The 22,387-nt window shown below is 44.4% G+C and overlaps 1 protein-coding gene across 2 annotated transcripts; it reads left to right on the plus strand.

Moving 5' to 3' along the window:
- Nucleotides 1-1,751: 1,751 nt before the first annotated feature.
- ACOX1 (acyl-CoA oxidase 1) lies at nt 1,752-22,387 on the plus strand. Of its 2 annotated transcripts, none has more exons than XM_036394431.1 (14): nt 1,752-1,897; nt 2,874-3,033; nt 8,470-8,630; nt 13,319-13,426; nt 13,907-14,026; nt 15,148-15,263; nt 15,458-15,627; nt 15,929-16,091; nt 16,842-17,032; nt 17,616-17,795; nt 18,421-18,526; nt 18,612-18,755; nt 19,517-19,723; nt 20,676-22,387. In XM_036394431.1, exons 1-14 carry the CDS (start codon nt 1,783-1,785, stop codon nt 20,724-20,726), a joined length of 1,992 nt encoding a protein of 663 aa, XP_036250324.1. In that variant the 5' UTR covers nt 1,752-1,782; the 3' UTR covers nt 20,727-22,387. The 2 variants fall into 2 exon arrangements, with proteins under 2 accessions (XP_036250324.1, XP_036250323.1); XM_036394430.2 differs by lacking the exon at nt 8,470-8,630 and adding an exon at nt 11,493-11,653.

Genomic DNA, 22,387 nt, shown 5'->3' on the forward strand with positions numbered 1-22,387 from the left:
TATTGCAGCTCACTGCATGTGCCAAGTCCAGGACATCTTAGCACAAAGAGAAGCTGCACAGTCCCACACAACCCAGCATGAGCTACAGGCAGTTCACCAGGTCCTCTGGGTCTCCCCCAGGCTATGGATGAGTTGAGAAAGGTTCAGGAAGTGGGGAGAATGGTGACTGAGCAGTTCAGAGAGTATGAGAGACTGAGATCCTGGGATAGCCTCAGCTGCTGGGGTGACAGAGTACTATGCAGCAAGACTTGAGGAATGATCCCAAGCCTGTTCCCTTACTGCAATATAAAAAAGTGCTGGCAGTGTCTAATCCTGCACTGGAGAACAATAAGCTGGATCCAAGCCAGCCTAGTTTCGTCAGAAGTCTGGCAGGGTTTAGCAGACAGCGAGGAGTGAGAAGGATTAATTCCAAGGCAAGGCTCAGGTGGGACCTCCTGGGAGTGCCTGCGGTGGAGCAGGGCTGGCACAGGCAAGTCACAGCCACAGCACAGAGTACACAGAAAGGCAGGAATGCAAAGCAGCTTCAGCAAAGTTCTAACCGTGCCCAGTCAACGCCAGTCTGGCTCCTGGCTGTGCCCTGAGGTGGTTTTTTGGCATTTTCCTGCTGATCTCCATTGCAGGCTGCCTGTGCTTGGATGTTTCCATGTCTCATTTACTGCTTTTCTCTCTCTCTCTCTCTCTTTTTTTTTTTTTTCCTTCTCTGTGGGGGACCCCAAGAGCTGCACAACAGCCCAGGCAGGGACTCCTGCCACTCACACAAGTGGGTCCATCGCTGGGCATTCAAGAACCCCCAACACTGATTACTCAGCAGAGGGGACAGTGAGCTGACACACATTCCGTGGCTTTAATGCTTGGTGCCCCTTCCCCACCCCATGCATTGCTCACGGTGTTGCCACCTTGCAAAATGCCTCACGGAGGACTCTGTGGGAGGCTGGGGAAACCAGAGCAATCCCGGCTTACCCCATCCCTGCACATGCCTCCCTCTCGGCCTGCTGCCCCACAGTCCCATGCCAGGCTGTGGACACCCAGAAAAACCCTGCGCTGGAAAACTCCCAACCCACCTCCCCGCCCTCTGCAGCTCCGTGCATCCCCGCCGCACCTAACATACAAAAAGCAGCGGCAATTCTGCCCCTGCAGAAGGGCAAAGTCTGTTCTGTACCGCCCGGGTTTTGCTCCTGTATCCCACTGTGCAGCAAGGTGGATCAGCCAGGGATGCAAGACGCTCAGTGTGCATTTCGTGCGCTTTTTAACGTACGGAGTCACTTGGGTTGTAAAAGTCATACCCCAATCACCACACACCCTGTGCCCACCCAATGTGCTACCGAAGGCATGCACCAGCTCCAGTGCAGGACTCTGCAAAGATTTATGGCAGGCCCAGCCCCAAGCGCAGCCCTTTACACGCAGATCCACAGCACTATCCAACACCGTACCTAACGCGTGCACAAACGCGGCCCGCTAACGGCACTTAATGAGGTGCTTATTTAATTAGCTACTCCATGCCGATGCCGGGCGCCCTCCCAGCGCTGCTCCATGCACACACACCGCGATTTAAGGCACCGCTCCCCGCACACCGAACGCGCTCTCACCGCTCCGCCATGGCCGCCGCGGGAAGGGCGGGCACGGCACCGGCCCGCGTGCTCGGGAACCACGTGGCGTCGCGGGAATTACGTCACGCGGGGGCGGGGCCGGCGCGGCGGGGACGGGAAGGAATCGGGATCGGTTGGATCGGGATCGGGATCGGGATCGGGATTGAGATCGGGCACAGCCGCCGCCGCCGCCGCGATGTCGGTGAACGCGGACCTGCGGAGGGAGCGCGCTGCCGCCACCTTCCAGCCCGAGCTGCTCACCCACATCCTAGACGGCGGCCCTGAGCGTACCCGCCGCCGCAAGGAGATTGGTGAGGGAGGGCCCGGCCGCGGGCACCGGGAGAGACACCCCCGGTCAGGGCTCGGAGGGGCGGAGGGGATGCGGGGTGGAAAGGGGAGAGGCTGCGTGGTGGGGCGACCCAGGGAGAGCGGGATACAGCGCGGGGGTAACGGGGTGAGGAACCACGGAGTTGTGAGGGGGTCCTGGGGCGGGAGACGGTGGGGAAGAGCTTTTGTGGAGAGGGGAGACCCCAAGGAGGAGAGAATGCTGTGAGGAGAGGGTTTGTAGGTGCAGGGTCAGCATAAAGGAAGGGGTTAGAGAGGAACAGGAGCTGTGTTACGGCCCTGGTCCCCCTCCTCCTCAGAAAGAATATAGAGTGGCCCTGATAGAGCAGTGTCCTTTTACTGCTCTGTTTCCCCTTCCTCCAGAGGGTCAGAGGCGGCTTCCCATGGGCTCTGTCCCCTCCTTTTTCCTTCCTAGCACGCTCTTGCCCAACTGTACAAATGTTTGTCAACCGGCACGATGTGGTTATGAGAGATTAATGAGCTACTTCCAGGCTCTTCCCTGGGCTGGGACTGTCAGAGGCTGCTGTTGTGAAACTTCGCTGCCAAAGGGGGGACACAGAGTGTCTGTGCTCTCTGGGCACCTTGTTTTCCAGTTGGCACAGGGGAATAATGCCCTTCTGCTGGAGTTGCGTGGGGTTCAGAGTTCACAAGGCTGCCTGAGCCTCTGGGGCTGTTGCTGAGGGGCCCGCTGGTCTTACATCAGTGAATTGCCCTCCTGCCAAGTCCAGAGTGCTTTGAACTGTAAATGGGGTTTATGTGTGGAATGAGAGTGCCAAATCAAAGAGCTTTGATTTCATTCTCATTTCGTTAACCTCTCATTTTATTTTCAATTTTTTTATACTCCTACCTTGAGGTAGAGCAGGTAAAATGCTGGGTTGTTGCTCACTCCCTGATGAGGTTTGTGGAAACTGAGTTTGTTTTCCTCTCCTGTTCTGTCCCCAGAGGCCTTAGTTCTTAATGACCCTGACTTCCAGCATGAGGATTTGAACTTCCTGTCCCGTAGCCAACGCTATGAGCAAGCCATCAGGAAGAGCTCCTTGATGGTGATGAAGTTAAGGGAATATGGAATTGCAGATCCCGAGGAGATCTACTGGTTTAAAAGGTACCTAAAAAGATCCAGAGTTGCTTTTTGTACTTCAGTCGTCACCAAGGATGCCAGATTGTGCTTTTTTCCTATGTTTGTTGTCTAAAGGAAGTTCAAGACCTGTATAAATGCCCACTCGAGTCTGGCTTCAGTGAATTTCAAAGGAAACCCTGAATTCCTGAATGTTGTGTTTTCATAGGGGTTTTTTTTAAGAGAAATGCTACATTAACAATTAACATACATAACATTAACACTGTTCTGTATGTGTGGTGCAGAAAATAAAAAACAGAACTTGAAGTCAGATTTTTTTCCCCAAAAGGAATAAAAAAATCATACTGAATTACTTTGAATCTGAATAGATCTGATGAGTTTGCAGCTTCTGATGAAATCTCTAAAAGCTGATTACCTCACTTTGCACTTAGACCCAATAAAGTCACATTGCAGAGATACTTGAAACTATTCCAAGATGGTTTATAAGTTCTTGTGTATCACTGTTCTGGCTCCCTCCTCTGAGCTCCAGAGGTCCTCTTTGACCCAGAGGCTTTTTGTTGTACCTGACCTTTGGTTTATCTGATAGTACCACCTTTGGATCAAGTTAATGAAAGTAAGACTGCCTTTACATGTGAGTTTTCATTCCTTCCCGAAGAAATTAGAACTCAGTTCCTGATTTTGATGTATTTCTCCCCCCAATTCTGTTAAACTCTTTCTGATTTAATCAAACAGAAACTGATAACAGAGAAGTTACACGGATCTAGAAATCTGTCGTAATCCCATGGATATATATCCTCTGGCACATTAAATAATGAACCACAAGCCCCCTCTGACTGGTTTTGTAGAAAAGCTGTCATGGGCCCCAGGGCATGACCCTTGGCACAAGGAAATTGAAGTCATCTTGTCCACTGTGGTTTTACTTTCAGAGAAACTGGTCTGCACTGACCTGTGTCATGAAAATTCTCGTGGAAGTAATGTAAACAATTTAAAAATCATCATTGGTGGGCAGTGATAACAGGGAACAAGTTCAGTGACAGTAGAGATTATTCAGGTGCTGCACAGCCAAAGTTAATGATTTTTTTCCCTACACAAGGTTTATTGAAAGTGATGGGGAAGTTTCTTCATTTATTTATTTCTACTGAGAAAATTCAGCAAAGTCTATCCAGTCTATCAGATGGAAAATTTTGACAAATTTTCTGTCTTTTTGTAGCATTATTAAGTGACAATATTATATAAAAATAGGCTTTTCTGAAGTATTCAAATGAGAGATTCTAGTTTTGTCTTTCCATAACCTTACTTTGGAGTCAGCAATTCTTAAGTGAATGAAGGTGTAATAAATATTTCCTATAGATACCAAATAGTACCTCCATATCTAACGTGGCATAAATGGTCAGGTGTGACTAGTCAGAATTCACAGTCCAAAACCAACTGAGACAATAAAAAAGGCTTACTTTTTTCCAAGGTAAAATCTAATTGCCACCATTCAGGATTTCAAAATACAATTGCAGTTACTGTAGACTGACTTATTTGCCATTTTTTATTTATTTTATTTACCATATTTATTCTGTAATAACGTGTAACAGAGAGGAGAGCAGTGCACAAACATCTTGCCTACAGGTGAGGTGTGTTTGCACTAAGAACTGTACACTGTTGATATTCTGAAATTACTTCTTTACTAAAATCTGTGGTGTTGGCAAGGGAGGATGTGGGCTTGCTGCTGCTTTAAAAATTGATTAAATTAAAGGATTATTTTTTCATCCTTTGATTTCATTTGCATTTTAACATCTGTCCCCACTTTCCCACCTGCTGTGTGTTAAAGATTTTTTTTAATTTGGTGAACTGCACCCACTGACAAAATTATGTTTATTTCTATCCCATATCCAAACATGCTAATTGGTGCTAACTGGAAGTGACTTCATTAGTGCAAAAGCTGACCTGGAGAAAGTGTGTTTGGGCTTATTCATTTTTCCAAACTGAAAACTGAATGGATATGGTGTTGCAACATGCCTCAAAAAAAGTGTATGAAATAGACTGACATCCTTGATTCAGATGTCAAGTTGTATTCATTGTGATTGACATTTCTACTTATGGAAGCTTAAGAAATTTTGTCAGTTATCCCCAAAAGGATTTACATATGCAATTTTAAAGAATTTTTTTCTGTAGCTTTCCTAAAGTGCCAGAATATCTCTAGGTAGCTTTGCACATGACTCACCAACTTTATAGCTTGATTTATGAGTAGGTGAGGAGAAATGCTGCTTCCTTCACTGCCCTGAAGATATACTTAAACAATTGCTGCTGCTGCTGTGACATGTTCAAGTGAATGCTCCTCCTTCCTGTTTCCAAAGGGCTTTGTTGGACTCCAAATCATAAGAGGATCTATTAAATATACTTAATTGCTTTTCATGTAGTAATTCTTCTATGTCAACACTGCAGTTGCAGCTGTTGTGACTACAGCTTTGAAGGCCATCAGCCAAAAAGTGCCAATATTTCAGATTTCTTTTACAGTTTAACTACAGCAAAATGTAAGTCAGCAATGGGAAATGTTTCTGGTGTGATGCTCCAATGCTCTTGGAAGAGAGCGAGCTGCTCAGTTTTAATTCACCTTCAACTTTAATTAACTTCATTGAGGAAAATGGGATTAAACAAAGAAGTGAAAAACAGTTGAGACAAACTGGGTCACAGAAGAAGAGAAGATCTGAGAGCTGCTGGTCACCAGATGATTCCTGTGTTCATAAGCATTGCATGAGTGTGCACTTTCCCTGTTGGAATTTGTTCTTACAGCTTTAAATTAGGACCAGGAGTAGCTTTGAGCAAACCAAAGCAGAAAAACTCTACTATGGGCCCTACTTGCCACTGCTAAATTAATGCAGAGTGAATGAGTCTGGCTTAATCTTACTTTGATAGAGCTGGAACAGGAGTTTATTACCAGAGCAGTTGTTAGCTCTGAAGTCCAGTTAGCACAGCTCAAATACAGCTCCTGCTCCTTCCCTCTCCCCTGGGATGACCCTTCATGCTCATCCTTGAAAGAGTAACTTCAAGAACTGCCCAAAGCAGCAAAGTTTGCACACAGGCTAATGTAAAGTAAATGCCCCTGTTCTGTGACCCAGTTCTGCAGCCTGAGGATGGCTTTGCAGCTGTTCCTGTAGCTTTGGAGCCTCTGAACACGCAGGTTTGCTTCTGTCATTCTCTGTCTTGAGACAGTGACACACCTGTCACATAAAGTGCCTTTTACTGTGTGGGTGGCACTGATGGCTGTGAAATCTGGGAAGGTCTGTATTGCCAAAGCACATATTACTACACAGCCTTCTCCCAGAAGTGGATTTGGAGCTGCAGCCTCATTGTGACACTGGTTGTTGTAGCAAGGCTGACCTCAGAGCAGCTGGGCATTGATCAGATGGTCACTGCCACCATCAGTCTTGGAGCAGAGTATTTGAACTGTAACACACTGCAGAGAGCAGAATTGGAGAACAGCCAATCCAGGTGCTGGGAGTGTTGAAATTGTAACGGGAAGCAGTAAGAGTTCAGAGAAAGAAACAGTAGGGAAGAAAACCTGTTGTTCCTCCCTTCACAGCTGGTACCTCTTCTGTTTCCCCTGTGTCTGTCTAGAGGAAAACAGGATTCTCTCTCATTGTCATTCAGGTTGTTAAAAGGCACATTAAGGAAATCCTAAATCTTCAGAGTGGAGTATGCAGAGATGAACAGTTTCTGCTGTAATTTAATTTTCAGCTTAGTTAATGCAAGAAGCTGTTAAAATCCTGCACAACTGGCTACAGAAACATCATGACCATGACACAGGGGTGTTAAAGCATCCACTTGCAGAATGTCTGTTGTCTTCCTCCTGTCAGAGAAGGTAATAGTAATCATTCAATATCCGGCACTTCTGATTAAACTTCCTCATAGGCAGTGAAAGTTGCTGGTGTGACCTTTCAGAAGATTTCTGAGATGTTTCCCTGGAGCATTACCTTCAAAGAGGCAATGTCTGACCTGATTTTTCTGACAGCAAAGCATGGGCTGCACATTTTTCTCAAGTTCTTTCAATGACTGCTGAAAATTTGCAAAGACCCATTCAAGCTCTTCCCAAGCCCTGAAATTTCATGTTTCAAGGTCAGCACTCATTTTCTCCCTGCAGATTTGTCCTTTTTGGGCCCAGAGAGTAGGTGCACAATAATTGTGCTGCAGGCAATGAGGAAGAAAAGGATGCTGCTGTTGCTCTATAGGTCCTGGGCTAAAAGAATGACCTACTTAGAAAACCACAAGAGTGTTAAAAAGTTCTGTCTTGATGTCCTTGCAACATTTTTAAGCCCTTGGTCACCCTGAAAGCATCAGCTTTGGTAACATCTGCTGCTGTAGGTAAGAATATTTTTGGTGAAAGAGCTGTGTGCCTTGACTCCAGGAACTTCAGACACTGTACCTGCACCCACACCAGCTTAAAGCACAGTTCATACATTGATCACCAGCGTTAGATTACTTGATTACAATAGTTTTGCTCCTGGAAAAATCCATGGCTCATTTAGTCTTGTTCATTTCAAACAGGCAATGTGCAGTTCAGTGGTGCTTTGTCTCTCACTCTAAGGTTGGTTTTCACAGCCTGTACAGGAGCTGCTGTTGAATTATCAATTATTTACTCTCTGCATGGTGCAAAATGTCAGTCACAAATGCTGCTGCATGGACAAGATATGTGCAGAACATCCCCTGTGGTATTTATGCAGAGGGCTCATTTTTAACTCCTCGATCTTAGAGTTTAGATGGAATAAACATTTGTGTGCAGTAGATTGAAGATGAAGAAACTGTTCAAGCTGCAGAAGGGAAGATGTTTTAATTGAGAATGTGCTTTGCCTGGCATTGTGGCTACTAGATGATTAGAGTTTTCTTTCATGAAATAACTTCTGCTTTGGTGAAGCACTCCCAAAATGTCTGATTTTTCTTTCCATTCCCTCCAGCACTAGACTGTAATGGTAATTTTAATTGAAGGTGAGTTCCAGATCTTACAACTGATAGATGCAGCTGCAGGCAATACAGAGCTGGTCCAAAAAGAACTCAGTCACCAAAGAAACCTTTTCATTTGTAATACATATTTCTTTTAACTAATAATGCCCTAGTTGTAGGCTACCAACAGCAGTGGGATTTATTCTCACAAAGCCTGAGAGATGGAGGAGAAAATATTTTGGTTTTCATGTCCTTAGTTTCAAGTTGCTCATGAACCTTTGTAGAATAATATTTTTTCCAGTTACATAGCAACAGCAGGATTCATGGGGTGAAGAAGATGCCTGGAAGAAACATCTGTTTCCCCATTAGCATTGCTTCTGATGCCTCCACATTTGGAGGTTGCTTGTGGGATAAAAAAAAAAAAAGATTGAATGAGGCAAAGAGATTATTTATCTTATGCTCCAACTGGGGAAAAGCCTTTCAGGTTCATGGTAACAGTAAGACTGAGATCCAGATCCCTCTATTTCTCTCCTGTAGAACATGCTTGGGCAATTTTCCTGATCCTTTGGGTCTCCACTTCAGCATGTTTCACAAAACCATAGAGACCCAAACGTCTGCTGCTCAGAAGGAGAAGTGGCTGCCCCTGGTCCGTGGAGTCAAGATAATTGGCACCTACGCCCAAACCGAAATGGGACATGGTTAGTTCCCTGCAGGGATCAATGGGTAACCTCTTTTCTCTAACTCCACTGGGTAAATTCTTCATGTTCCCTGGGTCAGTCTAGTAGGGGGAAAGGTAAAATTCCTCAGTTAATGGTTGATGTCTGTAGCCAGACAGCCGCCTCATTTCACATCCTGACAATCCCAGGATTCCTTTTGGTCTTTTCCAGAATGCACCTCTTAGCTGATCTCTGCATGGGTAGTTGTTACCTTTGTTTTGAAATGAGGAGGTTGTTCTAAGCCCTGAGAATCTGAATTTCACTTGAACCAGTTGACTGTGTCAATGAACAGTACTGTGGTTTTTTCTTTTGCCTGATTTTGGGACATGTATGCCAGAGCCCTCAGTGCATGGCTGGGCTGCACAAACAGGTCAGGAGCATTCCTACAGGAGCAGTGGAGCATGGTGAGATTGTGAGTTCTGGTTGAAAGTCAGGTATGCTTTGCCCCAGGCACTTCTCTTCCAGATGCTGCTGCACTGCAGCTGTACAGTTTCCTGGCAAGGTCTTGTTTACAAAGAAAAAAACCATCCTATTCCTGCTGTGTTGAAAGCAACTTTCACTGCTTCAAATGGAAAAACATTTAATGGATCAAAAAACAGTGTCTTGGCCCAGAACCTGGAATTATGGCTGTTAAGTACCAGCAAGAATAGTTAACAGAGACTCCAGTGCTTGTGCTGGCATCTGAAGTGGGAAAAACTGAGGTGTCGATCTGGACACTGCTGGATGGCAATGCTGAAACATTTGTAGAAGACTCAGTGGAAGAAACCCTGTCCTGCTCAACAAACCCAGCTCAACACCAGAAGCTGAGAGAGAATTGAATGGCAACAATCAGTGCCTGCTGGCCTTATTTGCTTTCTCACACCAGCTGCTTGAAATCAGTCACATCCACACTGCAGTGATTGGTTTTACTCCTGATTTCACATTAGATCATTGCACTTTCTTGCCTGGTGATGGTTGATTTCCTTATAGTTCTCATGTTGTTTCATGGTTAAATTGGTATTTTGACACTAAATGGAATACAGTGAAGTAGATATGCTTTCTATGCTGAATAATTAAAATGCAAACATTTGGCATTCCTGCTGTGAATGTTGAGTATCTGATATTTCATCAATGAAGCTGTTGCAGTAATTGTCACTGAGCTTTGCTTAATTTAATCTTGATGTTTAAAATCTGGTGATGGGGAAGCAGACCTCTGGATTATTGAATAGAACTCTGGCCTGGATGGGTAGTTACTCAGTTTTATCTTGGTGACTATATGTGTGACAGCCTGTGTTGATTTTAACCTCTTTCATAGTGAAGAAGTCTCTTTGTCTCTCAAAAAAAAAAAAAAAAAGAAAAATCAAATAAAGAAAAAACACAAATAGCACAGGGCTGAAAATGAAACAAGTGAAAATCCTGTGCTGTTTCTATCTGGTTTATAACTACTGCTGGTAAATCAGGATTTTCCTTTTCTTTTTTTTTTTTTTGGTCACTCTTTGGCTGTCAGCTGTAGCTGTTCAGTACTTCTCACCAGTACTGAACTCATTTAAATTTGGTATTCCTGGTAGGCCATTAGTCCCCTGTTGGGCTTGGTGACTGTGCAGTCAGAAAGCTTAGAAAACCTTGCTGCTGGTTTATTAGATAGTTCAATTTATTTATAGGAGTCTGAGAATATCAAAAAGCAGTTCTTAGGAAGGCCTGGGACAGAACTAGTTCATATTAATGTGTATTTAGAGAACACAAGGATGCATTGTTATCACTTTGCTAAGAATATCAGATGAGTTTGAGCCAAGCTCAGACCAGTGCTCTTTCCATATTGCATATAATTTAAATATATATATATATATATTCCTGTTAAAGCCCAATTAAATTTATTTCATACATAAAGGAGCCAGATGGAGGTACTTGTCCTCAATCTATCACCACTATTTTAATATTCAAAGCTGCCAATATTTTAAGATTTAATAATTAATTAATTAATTATATTGAAAAACTTAATAGACCACTTAATTACCTCACAGTGGTGCTTGACAGAACATGGAGAAAAAGTAATTCTACTGCAATATGTTTAATTGGAGATAATATGTGCTGGTGATTTACAAATTCAGAAATGTTGGCTTTCTTCGCAAGTTGTTCATGTGTAACTTTGACTTACACATACAGAGCACTGTCCTTTTAAGAAAGTTCTTTAAAATAGCAGAAGTTTGAAGGGAGTTGATTTGAAATGCCATGTACACTAATTGTGTCTGATAATTAATTTTTAAAAATTAGAGTAAATAGTACAGCCAGTTAGGATTTGTCTTAAAAAAAAAAAAAAGTTTGTTGAAAACCTAACTTATTTAGCTGGATAAACTGGGACTTCCACCAGATTCCACCTTCAAAACATGTGATAAAAAAAAAAAAGGTGGACTTTCTGTATTTGGTTGAAAGCACACTGCATTCAGCCACATCACATCTCCAACAAACTGACATTTTTAGCTGACTGCCTCAGCCCATTGAACTTAGGGATGCTCTGATGTTCAAACCAGAAGGTCTGGTCCATCTTTTGGTTTGGATTCATTCTTTTTTTTAATCAATCATAGTGCATCAAAAATAGGGGAATGTTGCAGGTACACTTTCTGCAGGATTACAAAGAAATGCCTTGCAGCATGTTTATTTCAAAGTGAGTGCAATTTCTTATTACTCAGCCTGAGAAAAGGACAGTGCTCTGGTTCTCTGAAATACACTTGCTGAATTCTGATTGACACATGAATCGTTTTTTTTTTTTCTTTTTGTCTCTTCCTGAATCTCCACCATGAATCCTCATGCTTGCTTCCCTTCCCTAACATTCCCTTCATGCTCCCATCCCGTGACAATTCTTCACAGCTTTGTTCACCGCGGACGGCCTGAGCCTCTGGACCTTCACCTGGGCATGTTCCTCCCCACTCTTCTCACCCAGGCCACCCCAGAGCAGCAGGATCGCTTCTTCATGCCTGCCTGGAACCTGGAGATCATTGGCACTTATGCCCAGACTGAGATGGGCCATGGTACAGTACACCCAGTAAATGCTCTTTCTGAGAATGCCTTTGTGTGCAGAGGATTCCTGTGCCTGGGTAGAGCAGTGTGTGTGTGTCCCACAGTTTTACACAGCCTGCTGTGGTTGTAGGAAAAGGTGGACAGCCTCTGCAAGGGTTAATGGAGCATTATGCCATGTGCTGCTCCCTTCTTCCTCTGAAGGAAGGGTTGGATGTCTGCAGCTCTATAAGGAATGGCTCCTTGTGCCATTCAAACCAGTATCATTACTGCCCATCACTGGTGCTGGCAGTTTGGTGCCATCTGTTCATTTTACACTTGCTTTTCTTTCCAGTTGGAGTTCTGCTTTGCTCAGTGTAAAGACAAAAGGACAGAGCTTTGAGGTAGTGAAAGAGATGCCAAAAAATTAAGAGTTGCTTGTTCACCTCAGGATTAACCTTGGTTCCAATGCTTATGTTCTGTGGGGAGCTTTTTCCCCTTAGTTCACTCCCATGTGTTCTTTTTAACTGACTGTGAAATGTGTTGGGCTTTTTGAGTTCTCTGTCTCATGTTGACTTTGTTTTTCGTTGCTATTCCTTTGCTTTCAAGCTTTGAAATGGATTTTGATAACTCCAGCAGTATTGTGATTGCAACACTTCTAATTCAAGTTTCAAAGGGAGGATATTCTGCCTTGGGAAACTTTAATTTTGGTCATCTCAGAGTTGCAGATGAGAATTATTTTCTAAAAATGAGCGGGATTCACCTTTGTGTTGAAGGGAAATGTAGAGACTGTGAGAAGCATAAAGTAACTGCAAGTCTGAGGAGAATCTCTTGGAACTAGTGAGGTTTGAAGATCCTTTGTCAGCAGAGTAAGTCTGTGTTGAGCTGCCTGTGGAAATCTGTCATTACCTCCATGCTTTGGGAACGTGCCTGTTGCAAGGTGATCTCCTTTTTCCTTTTGGAGCTTTGTCCTGCCCTGTAAGTCCAGACTGTCAGGAGTGTTCACAGCTTGTCCAGTTTAAGCAAGTAGGCCTGGGGACTTGGGGAGTTTTTAAAGCATTCAGGGGCAGTGCCACTGCTCTGAGACAGGTGTGTGGAAAGTGAAGCATTGAGGGCAGAAGACAAAGACTGTTCCTGGAATTATCTCCATCTTTATGCAGTCTCTTCATCTACCTGCATCAGCACTGGGCATACACATGCCTTTACTTGCTCTCTTGGAGTTTTGGATGATCTCTTCTGGGAGATCAGCTCCATCAAGTAGGACGAGAATGTAGGCTTGATGAGGGAATGGAGAGGTGATGGGCACTGTTTATTTTGTCTTGTGGCTGAGAACTGAATGGTTTTATTTCGCATTTTAGTTAAATTCAGGTGATTGTGTTCCTGTGGAACATTTTGAATGAGAAAGGGCTTCTGGTGTGTGACAGCAAAAAGGTGTCAGACTGGAGGTGCTTGGAAAACTAGTCTTAGACCACTGGGGAAAAAACTAATGTTTTCTGAGAATTGGCGGTCCCAGAATATGGTCTGACCCTCACTCGTTCTTCCCTAACTTGTTGATATTTAGCTTTTTATACATATAGCCTAAAAGCAGTATTAAAATTCAAACATTACTACTGGAGATCCACTTTCCATTGCCCAGTTCTGTCCTTGTCTCTGTTTTTTGACTGACTTCCTGCCAAAACAATGCTTTTGCTTGTTTCCAGGGACTCATCTTCGGGGCCTGGAAACAACAGCCACTTATGACCCCTCTACACAGGAGTTCATCCTCAACAGCCCCACTGTCACCTCCATTAAGTGGTGGCCAGGTGGACGTAAGTGTGTCTAAATCTGGAAGGTGTATGGAGAAACTCAGGGAGGTGATGCTATGTGTGTTATATCTGCAGAGTGATGACTGAAAGTTGATCCAAAGAGTTGGTTGAGAGCCAGTCACTTGCATAACAAGTGCTTGCATTGCCTGCTAAACATTGTGTGCTCTGGACTGTTGCTCAGAACCACTGAGGACACTGTGGATTTGGTGTAATTTTTGATTGTTGTATCAAATTATTTATAGTTCCTTCTGCTTCACTGATGGGTGTGCCAAGGAGTCAGTGTTTTATAGTCAAGAAAATTGTGTTGTGCAACTTCCATTGACTTGAGCAACATTTTGTCATAGATCTGTAGAATTGGGGTGACATCCAGCGGAGTCAGTCTGGTTTTCTAGTGCATGATGTGATGGGGTTATTTCAGAAGAAAGACCCAGTGTGTGAGTGTGTCTGACTGTGTTTCTGTGCTGAGTCCTGCTCCCGTTGCAGTTGGGAAGACGTCGAACCACGCCATCGTCCTGGCTCAGCTCTACACCCAGGGCCAGTGCAAAGGCCTGCACGCCTTCATTGTCCCCATCCGGCAGCTGGGCACACATGAACCTCTGCCAGGTACAAATTCACACTCAGGGAGTAGATTACAGATGACATCTGTTTCTCTCTGGCTGTATACAGCTGCTGTGTCTTGTTAAAGTCCATGGCTTATTTCAGAAGCTGAATTCAGCTGGTAGATCACAGGGCTTAAATGAGTCTTTCTTACAACTGAACTACCACTAAATCATCTTTCCTACCAGGCCTTCAATGTGCAGTTTAGTTTGGGATTTGGTTCTGCCCCAGTGTCTCCCAGCTATGCATTCCACAATCCTGCTTTCTGATAGGGGAAGAAGAGCTTTCATGCCTCTTTAGCTGGAAGTGAGCTGGATGAACTTTAGAGACAGCTCCTGCAGTGAGTGGATAGTAGGGCTGCATGGAAATGATGGAGATTCCCATGTTTTGATATCCAGTTGTTGTGGTTTAACTCATCAGGCAGCTAAACACACACAGCCATTCCTCCACACAGAGGGATGGGGGAAAGAGTTGTGAAAAAGGTAAAACTTGTAGGCTGAGATAAAGACAATTTAATAGGACAGAAAAGGAAGGGAAATTAAAAATAATAACAGTAACAACAATAATAATAATAATAATAATAATAGTGGAATATGCAGAGCAGGTGATCACTGTGTGATTGCTCAGCAGCAGATGACTGATGCCCAGCCAGTCCCTGAGCAGGGAGCTGTCATCCCCCCCAGCTGGCTTCACCCAGTTTTATTGTTCAGCATGATGCCACATGGTCGGGAATATCCCTTTGTCCAGCTGGGATCAGCTGTCCTGGCTGTGTCACCTGCCAGCTTCTTGTGTCCCCCCAGCCTCGCACTGTTGGGGCAGTGTGGAAATTGAAAAGTCCTTGATCTGGTGCAAGTGCTACTCAGCAACAACTGAACCATCAGTGTGTTATCAACATTGTTCATGTGCTAAATCCAGAACACAGCACTGTACCAGCCACTGGGAAGATAATTTCACTCTATCCCAGCCAAAACCAGGACACCACTTTTCCATCAGAGATTAAGGTCCCTGTTAACTCTTACTTCATAACTTGCTAGAAAACTAATCAATCTCCATATTGGAGAAGGCTTGAACCTTTTGTGTGCTGTTTAGTTCCTATTTCTTAATGCAAGTGACTTTGTCTGTGACAGGTATTACAGTGGGTGACATTGGCCCCAAGTTTGGCTATGATGAAATGGATAATGGCTACCTGAAAATGGACAACTTCCGAATTCCTCGGGAAAACATGCTGATGAAATATGCCCAGGTAAAGCAGTGAGCTTCAGCATCTGCTGTTAGAAATGGGCACACTGAATGCTCCTGTGAGCTTGAGTACTGCACCAAAAGGATTGTGGGTGGCTTGTAAATGCTGCTTGATGAGTTTAGAGTGTGAACATACGAAAGGGAGGAAACTTCACAAATCAATAGGCTGTATTTTTTTTATCTTTTATTTTTTGGCAGGTTGAACCAGATGGCACCTATGTGAAACCAGTCAGTGACAAGCTGACCTATGGGACCATGGTGTTCATCCGTTCCCTCATCGTGGGTGACTCTGCTCGCTCACTGTCCCGGGCCTGCACCATCGCCATCCGCTACAGCGCCGTCAGACACCAGTCTGAGCTGAAGCCAGGGTGAGTGCCGGAGACCCAGAGCAGCCCAAACTGCTGAGGGAAAATTCTGAACTACTGGGAGGAATGGGGGCTGTGGCTGATATTTGCTTTGGCATTCAGTATGGTTTCAAAACACTGTTTGTCCTGGGGAGTGCATAATCTTTCATTCTTGCAATGTCCTCCCGTGCCAGAGGCTTTTGCTGGATGGTGTTAGAGAGTCTGGCTTGCTATGGATGGTGAACATACTTAGAGTAGGGATAAATGGGATTTCTGCAGCAGGTTGCTACCACTGACATGCTAACTCATCTGTGTTTTGCTCCAGGGAACCAGAACCCCAGATCCTGGATTATCAGACCCAGCAATACAAACTGTTTCCTCTCCTGGCAACAGCATACGCCTTCCATTTTGTGGGAGCCTACATAAAGGACACCTATCATCGTATCAATGGGGACATCAGCAAGGGGGACCTCAGTGAGCTGCCAGAGGTACTGTGTCCTCTGGAAACCAGAGTGCTGGTTGATTTTTTGTGAGGTTTCTTTACATCATGGAAAAAGAGGCATTGAACCTTTTTGGCTTTCACTCATGAAATGTCTTCTGTAGTTTAAGAAGCTCCCAGTCCAGAATATGCTGGTGACATTTATTTGCTCTATTCATTTAGCACTTTATAAAAAACAGGGAGTAATTCACAGTGAGAAAGCTACTGGGAATATATTTTTATTCAAAAGGTGCATTTCCAGGAATGATGGAGTACTGTTTGGGAGTTAAGACTGGTCTTGTGCTTGTGCTGTAACTTCTTCATTGTTCTTCCCAGTGCCTAGGGTAGAACAGGTGTGTTGATCAAAGTATCAGTACTATACCGAGGGTTTAGGGCTGTAAAATGTTAATTTTCTGTCAGGGTTTGTGACAATGAGCAGTTGAAAACAGTCTTGTACCTAAAATGTGTAGGGGAAGAAGGAATGGAAGAAGGAATGGAAGAAGGAATTTTAATACTTTAAATAAGTCTTTACATGTACAAGGAAATATAAATATTTTTATATTTTCATATAAATATTTGTAATAGTTTTTATATAAATATTTGGCTCAGGAAAGAGTTCCTTCAGGGAAAACAAAAACCTGTGGAACAGCATAAGAATGGTGTTGACTTCACTTTTTTTTTTCTGGGAGTTGCAGTCCTTAACATGTATGTGTGCAAGCTAAGACTGGAAAATAAAGCTGCCTTTGCTGTTTCCCCTCAGCTGCACGCCCTGACAGCGGGGCTGAAGGCATTCACCTCCTGGACTGCCAATGCTGGCATCGAGGAGTGTCGGATGGCGTGTGGCGGGCACGGCTATTCCCGCTGCAGTGGCATTCCTGACATCTATGTCACCTTCACCCCATCCTGCACCTACGAGGGGGAGAACACTGTCATGATGCTGCAGACTGCCAGGTATGGGACCTCTGCACAGGCATATTCCAGCCTCTCCTCAGGTCCTTGTGGCTGAAGTTGGCACCAAAAGGGTTAATTTGATTTCTGCTGTGTGTGTGTAACTTTGGTCAGAAAAACAGAATCTGCTATCCCAGCAAGGACAATTGGGAGATAAGGGGGAGACATCTGGCTTAGGAATGCAGCTACAGCCAAAACAAGGACTCAGTCTGGGAACGTGGGGAGGGTTTTATGGTAATGAGTTAATTATAATATGCATGTAGTGACTGTATGTAAGCAACACACTTGTAAAAAATCACATGCACACAAGGAGGAGTTACCCCCATGCAACCAGACACCAGTAATAAATGATGCCCTTCTTAACACTAAATTGGTGTTGAGGAGTCTTTTATTTGACTGGTTGCAGTGAATTTGGTGACAAAGTAATGAGCAGAAGTGTCTGTATTAACACAAAAGTGGTGTCATGTTTCTGTCCCCTGTCCCATTTTTGACAGATAAGCTTTCTGGCCTGAGCCTCAGTGAGATGACTTTTGTCCATTCAAGCAGCTCATGAGTAAGAGCTGCCATCTGCTGTCTCTATTTTCAGGTTCCTTATGAAAAGCTACACCCAGGTGACCTCTGGACAGCAGGTCAGTGGCATGGTGTCCTACCTGAACGACCTCTCCAGGCAGCGCATCCAGCCCCAGCACGTGGCTGCCAGGACTGTCACTGTGAAGATCAATGACCCCACCAGCTTGGTGGAGGCCTACAAGTCACGTGCTGCCCGGTGAGCTCACACTGACTGGGCTGAGCCAAGAAAAACTGGGTGAGGTGGTGGTGATGACTGCCCTGTTTGTGCTGGGCTCTCGAGGTGTGGCTGGCAAAGCTTTGATCTGTGTGTTGCTTTCAGGAAGTGACACACTTTACTGGGTTGGGGTCAGGGTTAAGGGCTTTGAGGCTGCAGGAGGCTGCTCACAGCCTGCTCATAGCCTGGTTACTCTGCTCCTCAGTCCTTTGGGATGTATCTTTTTCTTATTTATATGTAAAGTATATTCAAACTTACAAATACCAAACTACTCAGAGATCTCTCTGGAGAGAAACAATCCTGATATTAAAGTTCATTGTGAGGGAAGTGGGAGAGTAGAACAGACACCTACTTGTGAGTAGGTATTGCAGCACCACATGTGTGCTGTCAGAAGTCTTCTTACCCCTCTGTAGCTGTGTTGTAGCTGCAGCAGTGATTAGTGGTATTATAGAGGCACAGCTTGTCACTCCAGTCACTGTTTTCACTCATGGCACATGAGAAGAATTCTGAGCTCATGTGCCATGACTGACATGTATGAATTCAGTGTATGTCATCTTGTTAATGTGGTGTTATTATTTAAACTGTTTTTCTTCCTCATGTGAAACAGGCTTGTAGAATCTGCAGCAAAGAATCTGCAAGCTGAGCTGACCCACAGAAAGAGCAAGGAGGATGCCTGGAACAGAACTTCTGTTGATCTTGTGCGGGCATCAGAGGTCAGTGATGTGCCTGTTAAAGAAACATGCTGTGAGAGCTCCTGATGTTTCTGTGTCCCTGACTGACTCTCTTTGGTTCCTGCAGGCCCACTGTCACTATGTGGTGGTGAAGCTGTTCACAGCCAAGCTGGCCGAGGTTGGTGACGCTGCCGTGCGCGCGGTGCTGACCGAGCTGTGCCTCCTGTACGCCCTGTTTGGCATCAGCAGGAATGCAGGAGATTTCCTGCAGGTTGGTGCCTTCCTCCAGCACTCCAGATCTCTGAAGCCAGGTTCACTGCTTGCAAATGTGCTTTAAATGCCAAGCTGTATGGATGTTAGAGGTGTAAGTTCTTGGCTGTTGGCTGCCAGAGAGTCATTCGCACTGCAGGCCTGCTGGAAGGCTCTTGTTGGGTTTTCCTTGTGGAAACCAGACATGTGCCAAGGTTTAGCTGAAATAGTTTCCAGTTGGTGACCGGCTGCTGTGTGTTAAAAAACAAGGAATTAATAAAGGACCTACAGTTAGATGTACTCCACAGCTAATATCCCTGAAAGGGGATCTTGTGCTCCAAATTCTGACCCATCCTTCAGTTAATGGCTTTACACTGTCAGGCATTGCTTTTCTTCTCTTCATTCTGTCAGTTTGAGCAGCATTGTTTTGTTTGCTCTTCTGGCAGATGTGGTATGTTTTGTCTTCCCATTTTCCTCTTTCCTGTTTACTAAAAATTTCCCTGAAGCCAGGCACAATTTAATACCCTTACACGTATATTCTCCAAGGAAACTTGCTGCTGCAGTTAACTTATAGGTACTCACAGAGTAAGTCTCCCAGTATGGAGGGAATATGGAGGGCATCTCCTTCTGCTTGTGCACTGTGGCAAATGGCTTAGTGAAGAAAAAAAAACTCTTGGTGTTTTATGAACTTTTGCATTTTTGTGTGTGGGAAAGCTGACCTGTGTGAGACCTTGGGGAAGGGGAGGATCTGTGACTTGTGTAATCCTTGTTTCCCCTCTCAAGGCGGGTATCTTGACCAGTGCCCAGATAACCCAAGTGAACCAACACGTGAAGGAGCTCCTGGCTGTCATTCGTCCCAATGCAGTGGCACTGGTGGACTCCTTTGACTTCCATGATGTCCACCTGGGGTCTGTGCTCGGCCGCTACGATGGCAACGTCTACGAGAACATGTTTGAGTGGGCAAAGAAATCCCCACTGAACAAAACACAGGTAAAGAAACCTCTCTTCTTTTTCTCGCATGACCAGAAAAATAACTCAGTTTAGGGTTGTTAATTCTGCTCCAGTGATCTCAGCAGGTAATTGAGGAAGGGGGGAGAAAAGTCACAAGTGGTAATGAACCAAAACTAACAACCTACTTTCAGTTTGCTCTCTGTAGTTTTCTCTCCCAGGTGTACCTTGCATTCATCCCTGTGGGATCTCTTGAGCTTCTCAGTTGAGTGAGGAAATGGTGCACTCCACAGAGAAGCAACTGAAGTATCTCAATGAATTCAAAAGCAATTATCACTTGCTGTTGATTCTGCTTAGTGACAGTAGCTGTGGAAGCCTTGCCCATTTTCTGGCAAATCTTCCTCTCTTCAGGCCGTAGCTGTGAGTGGAGGAGAAAGTAAATTGCCCCCCTGTAGTACTTGGGTGTCAGATGTTGTATATCTGGTCTAGGATTGAAGCTGCAGCTGAGCTAAAATAAACTGAAATGTCCCTGCTCCATCAGCCAGAATGGTAAATCCTGTTTCCTGGTGCCTTTATTTGATGAGGGCAGACTGTATCCCCTGCAATGGGCTGCCAGAGACTGCAGCTGGAGTTAAATCCCACCAGTTTGCTCAGTGTTCTGTACTAATGAAGTCACTGGGGCTTAGGAGCTTCATTACAGCTCCTTAGGAAACCTGTACCAGTTTTCTTGTAATTAAAATGCCAAACAATTGTATGGATATAAATCTTGCATTTCTTTCTTAAACAAAAGGTAGTGGGCAGGCTGTTTTTTATATCCTCATGCTTTGTATCATGTAGACCCTGAAACATAGAAGTTATCTGGCTGTTCTTAAATCTCCAAAGTGCCTCTGATTCAAATATTCTTAGTATACAAACACACTGCAAGATGTGAGGAGGTAAAACTGTTTCAAAGATCAAACCTGACCTTGTAACCTCTTGTCTTGTTGTCCTGCAGGTTCATGAATCTTTCCACAAACACCTGAAGCCAATGCAAGCCAAGCTGTGAAGCCTGCAGGTTTTTCAAAATGCACTCTTGCCCTGCCTGAAAAGTGGGTGTTTGCATCCTTCCTTCAGGCACCTAAATCAAACCTTTGAATCCTGTAGCTGTAGGACAGTGAATAATTGTAGCCTTTCTTTCCTCTTTTAGGTGAGGAGGTGTTTGGGGAGAGTGCGTAGGGATTGATGCCTGTTTTTAAAGTGCAATTATAATGGTAAAATTAACCTTTTAAAAATCTGGGAAAGCTTTATGGATTTATACAAGGATTGTTTTTGTGAAGCTGCTAACTAGAGAGAAGTTCCTGTCAACTGGAAAAGGTGGCAGGGCTTCACTATGACATAGTTGACAGCCCTCAGGCAGTAGCTTCTGGTGAGCAGTTATGTCCTCCCCTCAAAAAAAGCATCAGTGTCTTGATTTTTTAATTTTTTTTTTTTAATTAGCCCCACCTCTCTCCTCATTTGGCCAATGTTTGTGCTGTGTGAAGCCTCCTGCAGAGCTGTGTGCATGTGAGTCTGTGTGTGTTTTCCTGATGGATCTGGGAAGTAAATACCCATCCTTCTCTGGAGCTCTGCTTCAGGCCTCTTTCCAGAAGAAATCCTTGTGTTTCCTTTGTTTTCCTTTTTTCACTGCCCTGCACAAACTCCTTTTTCCTTTGTGCCAGCTCTTGGTTAATAGGAGGTCAAAGGAGAACATAGTGATGCTGCTCTGAGGATAAAACCAACTCACAGTAATCAGCTGGGTGCTGATAACAGATGTTCTGCCCCTCTTTTCACTCTTAGCATTTTCTAGCACTATCTCAAAGCACTTTACAAATGTTACTTATGTTGATTTGGTGGGACAAAAACCACATGTAGTGGTAAAAACTGCAAATTTGACCTGGAATGATGAAGCCAGTATTGGAGGGCAGAAATCAGTTGACCAACGTCCTCAAGTCTTCTGATTTTTCTGGGATGTTGTCCTGGCTTTTTAAATGCATTTGTCAAGAAAATGACAATCCCAAGTGAAGTGTCCAGATTTTTGTTATTTTTCCTACCCATGCATTTCCAAGGAGCTTTCTCTGATTTGCTTAATTTTGTTTTGATACCAACTTGGGCCTTGCACGGTGCTGTCTGATGGAACAGGAAGAATTCAGCTTGGAGGAGAACATCCTGCTGCCCAGGGAAATCAGTGATACAACTACAACCAAGCAAAATCATTGCTGCTTTTCCACACCAGTAACTCTGTCCAGTAACCATAAAACCTTTTCACACTAGAGAAGGGCAGGTCTGAGTTAAAATTGTTAAAAGCTTCAGCATAAACCCAAATCCTGCAGTTCTGAGGCAACACCTGAGAAGCTGCTTCTCTGCAGCTTTGGGCTCTGTTAGTCTCTAATTTTGAATCAGTTTTCTGGCACTAACAATGATCAGACACAAGGTTTGGCTCCACGTGCAGTAGCTGAACAGAAAGAAATGTTTAATTTTAAATAAACTAATCAAACTTGCCTTTTGGCTGCCGAGTGTTTCAGGTCCTGTGGAAGTTCAGGATGCCAGAGGAGGCTGAGGGCTCTGCCTTCCCTGTGTCCAGTGGAACAGGCCGCTGTCCTGGGGAGGGGGGACGGAGGTTAAAAGGTTAAAAATATGCTAATGAGAACAGCACTAGCTGTGTACAGATCTAATAAATTACAAAAAATA

This window comes from Molothrus ater, chromosome 19 (assembly GCF_012460135.2).
Source record: "Molothrus ater isolate BHLD 08-10-18 breed brown headed cowbird chromosome 19, BPBGC_Mater_1.1, whole genome shotgun sequence".
NCBI lineage: Eukaryota > Metazoa > Chordata > Aves > Passeriformes > Icteridae > Molothrus > Molothrus ater.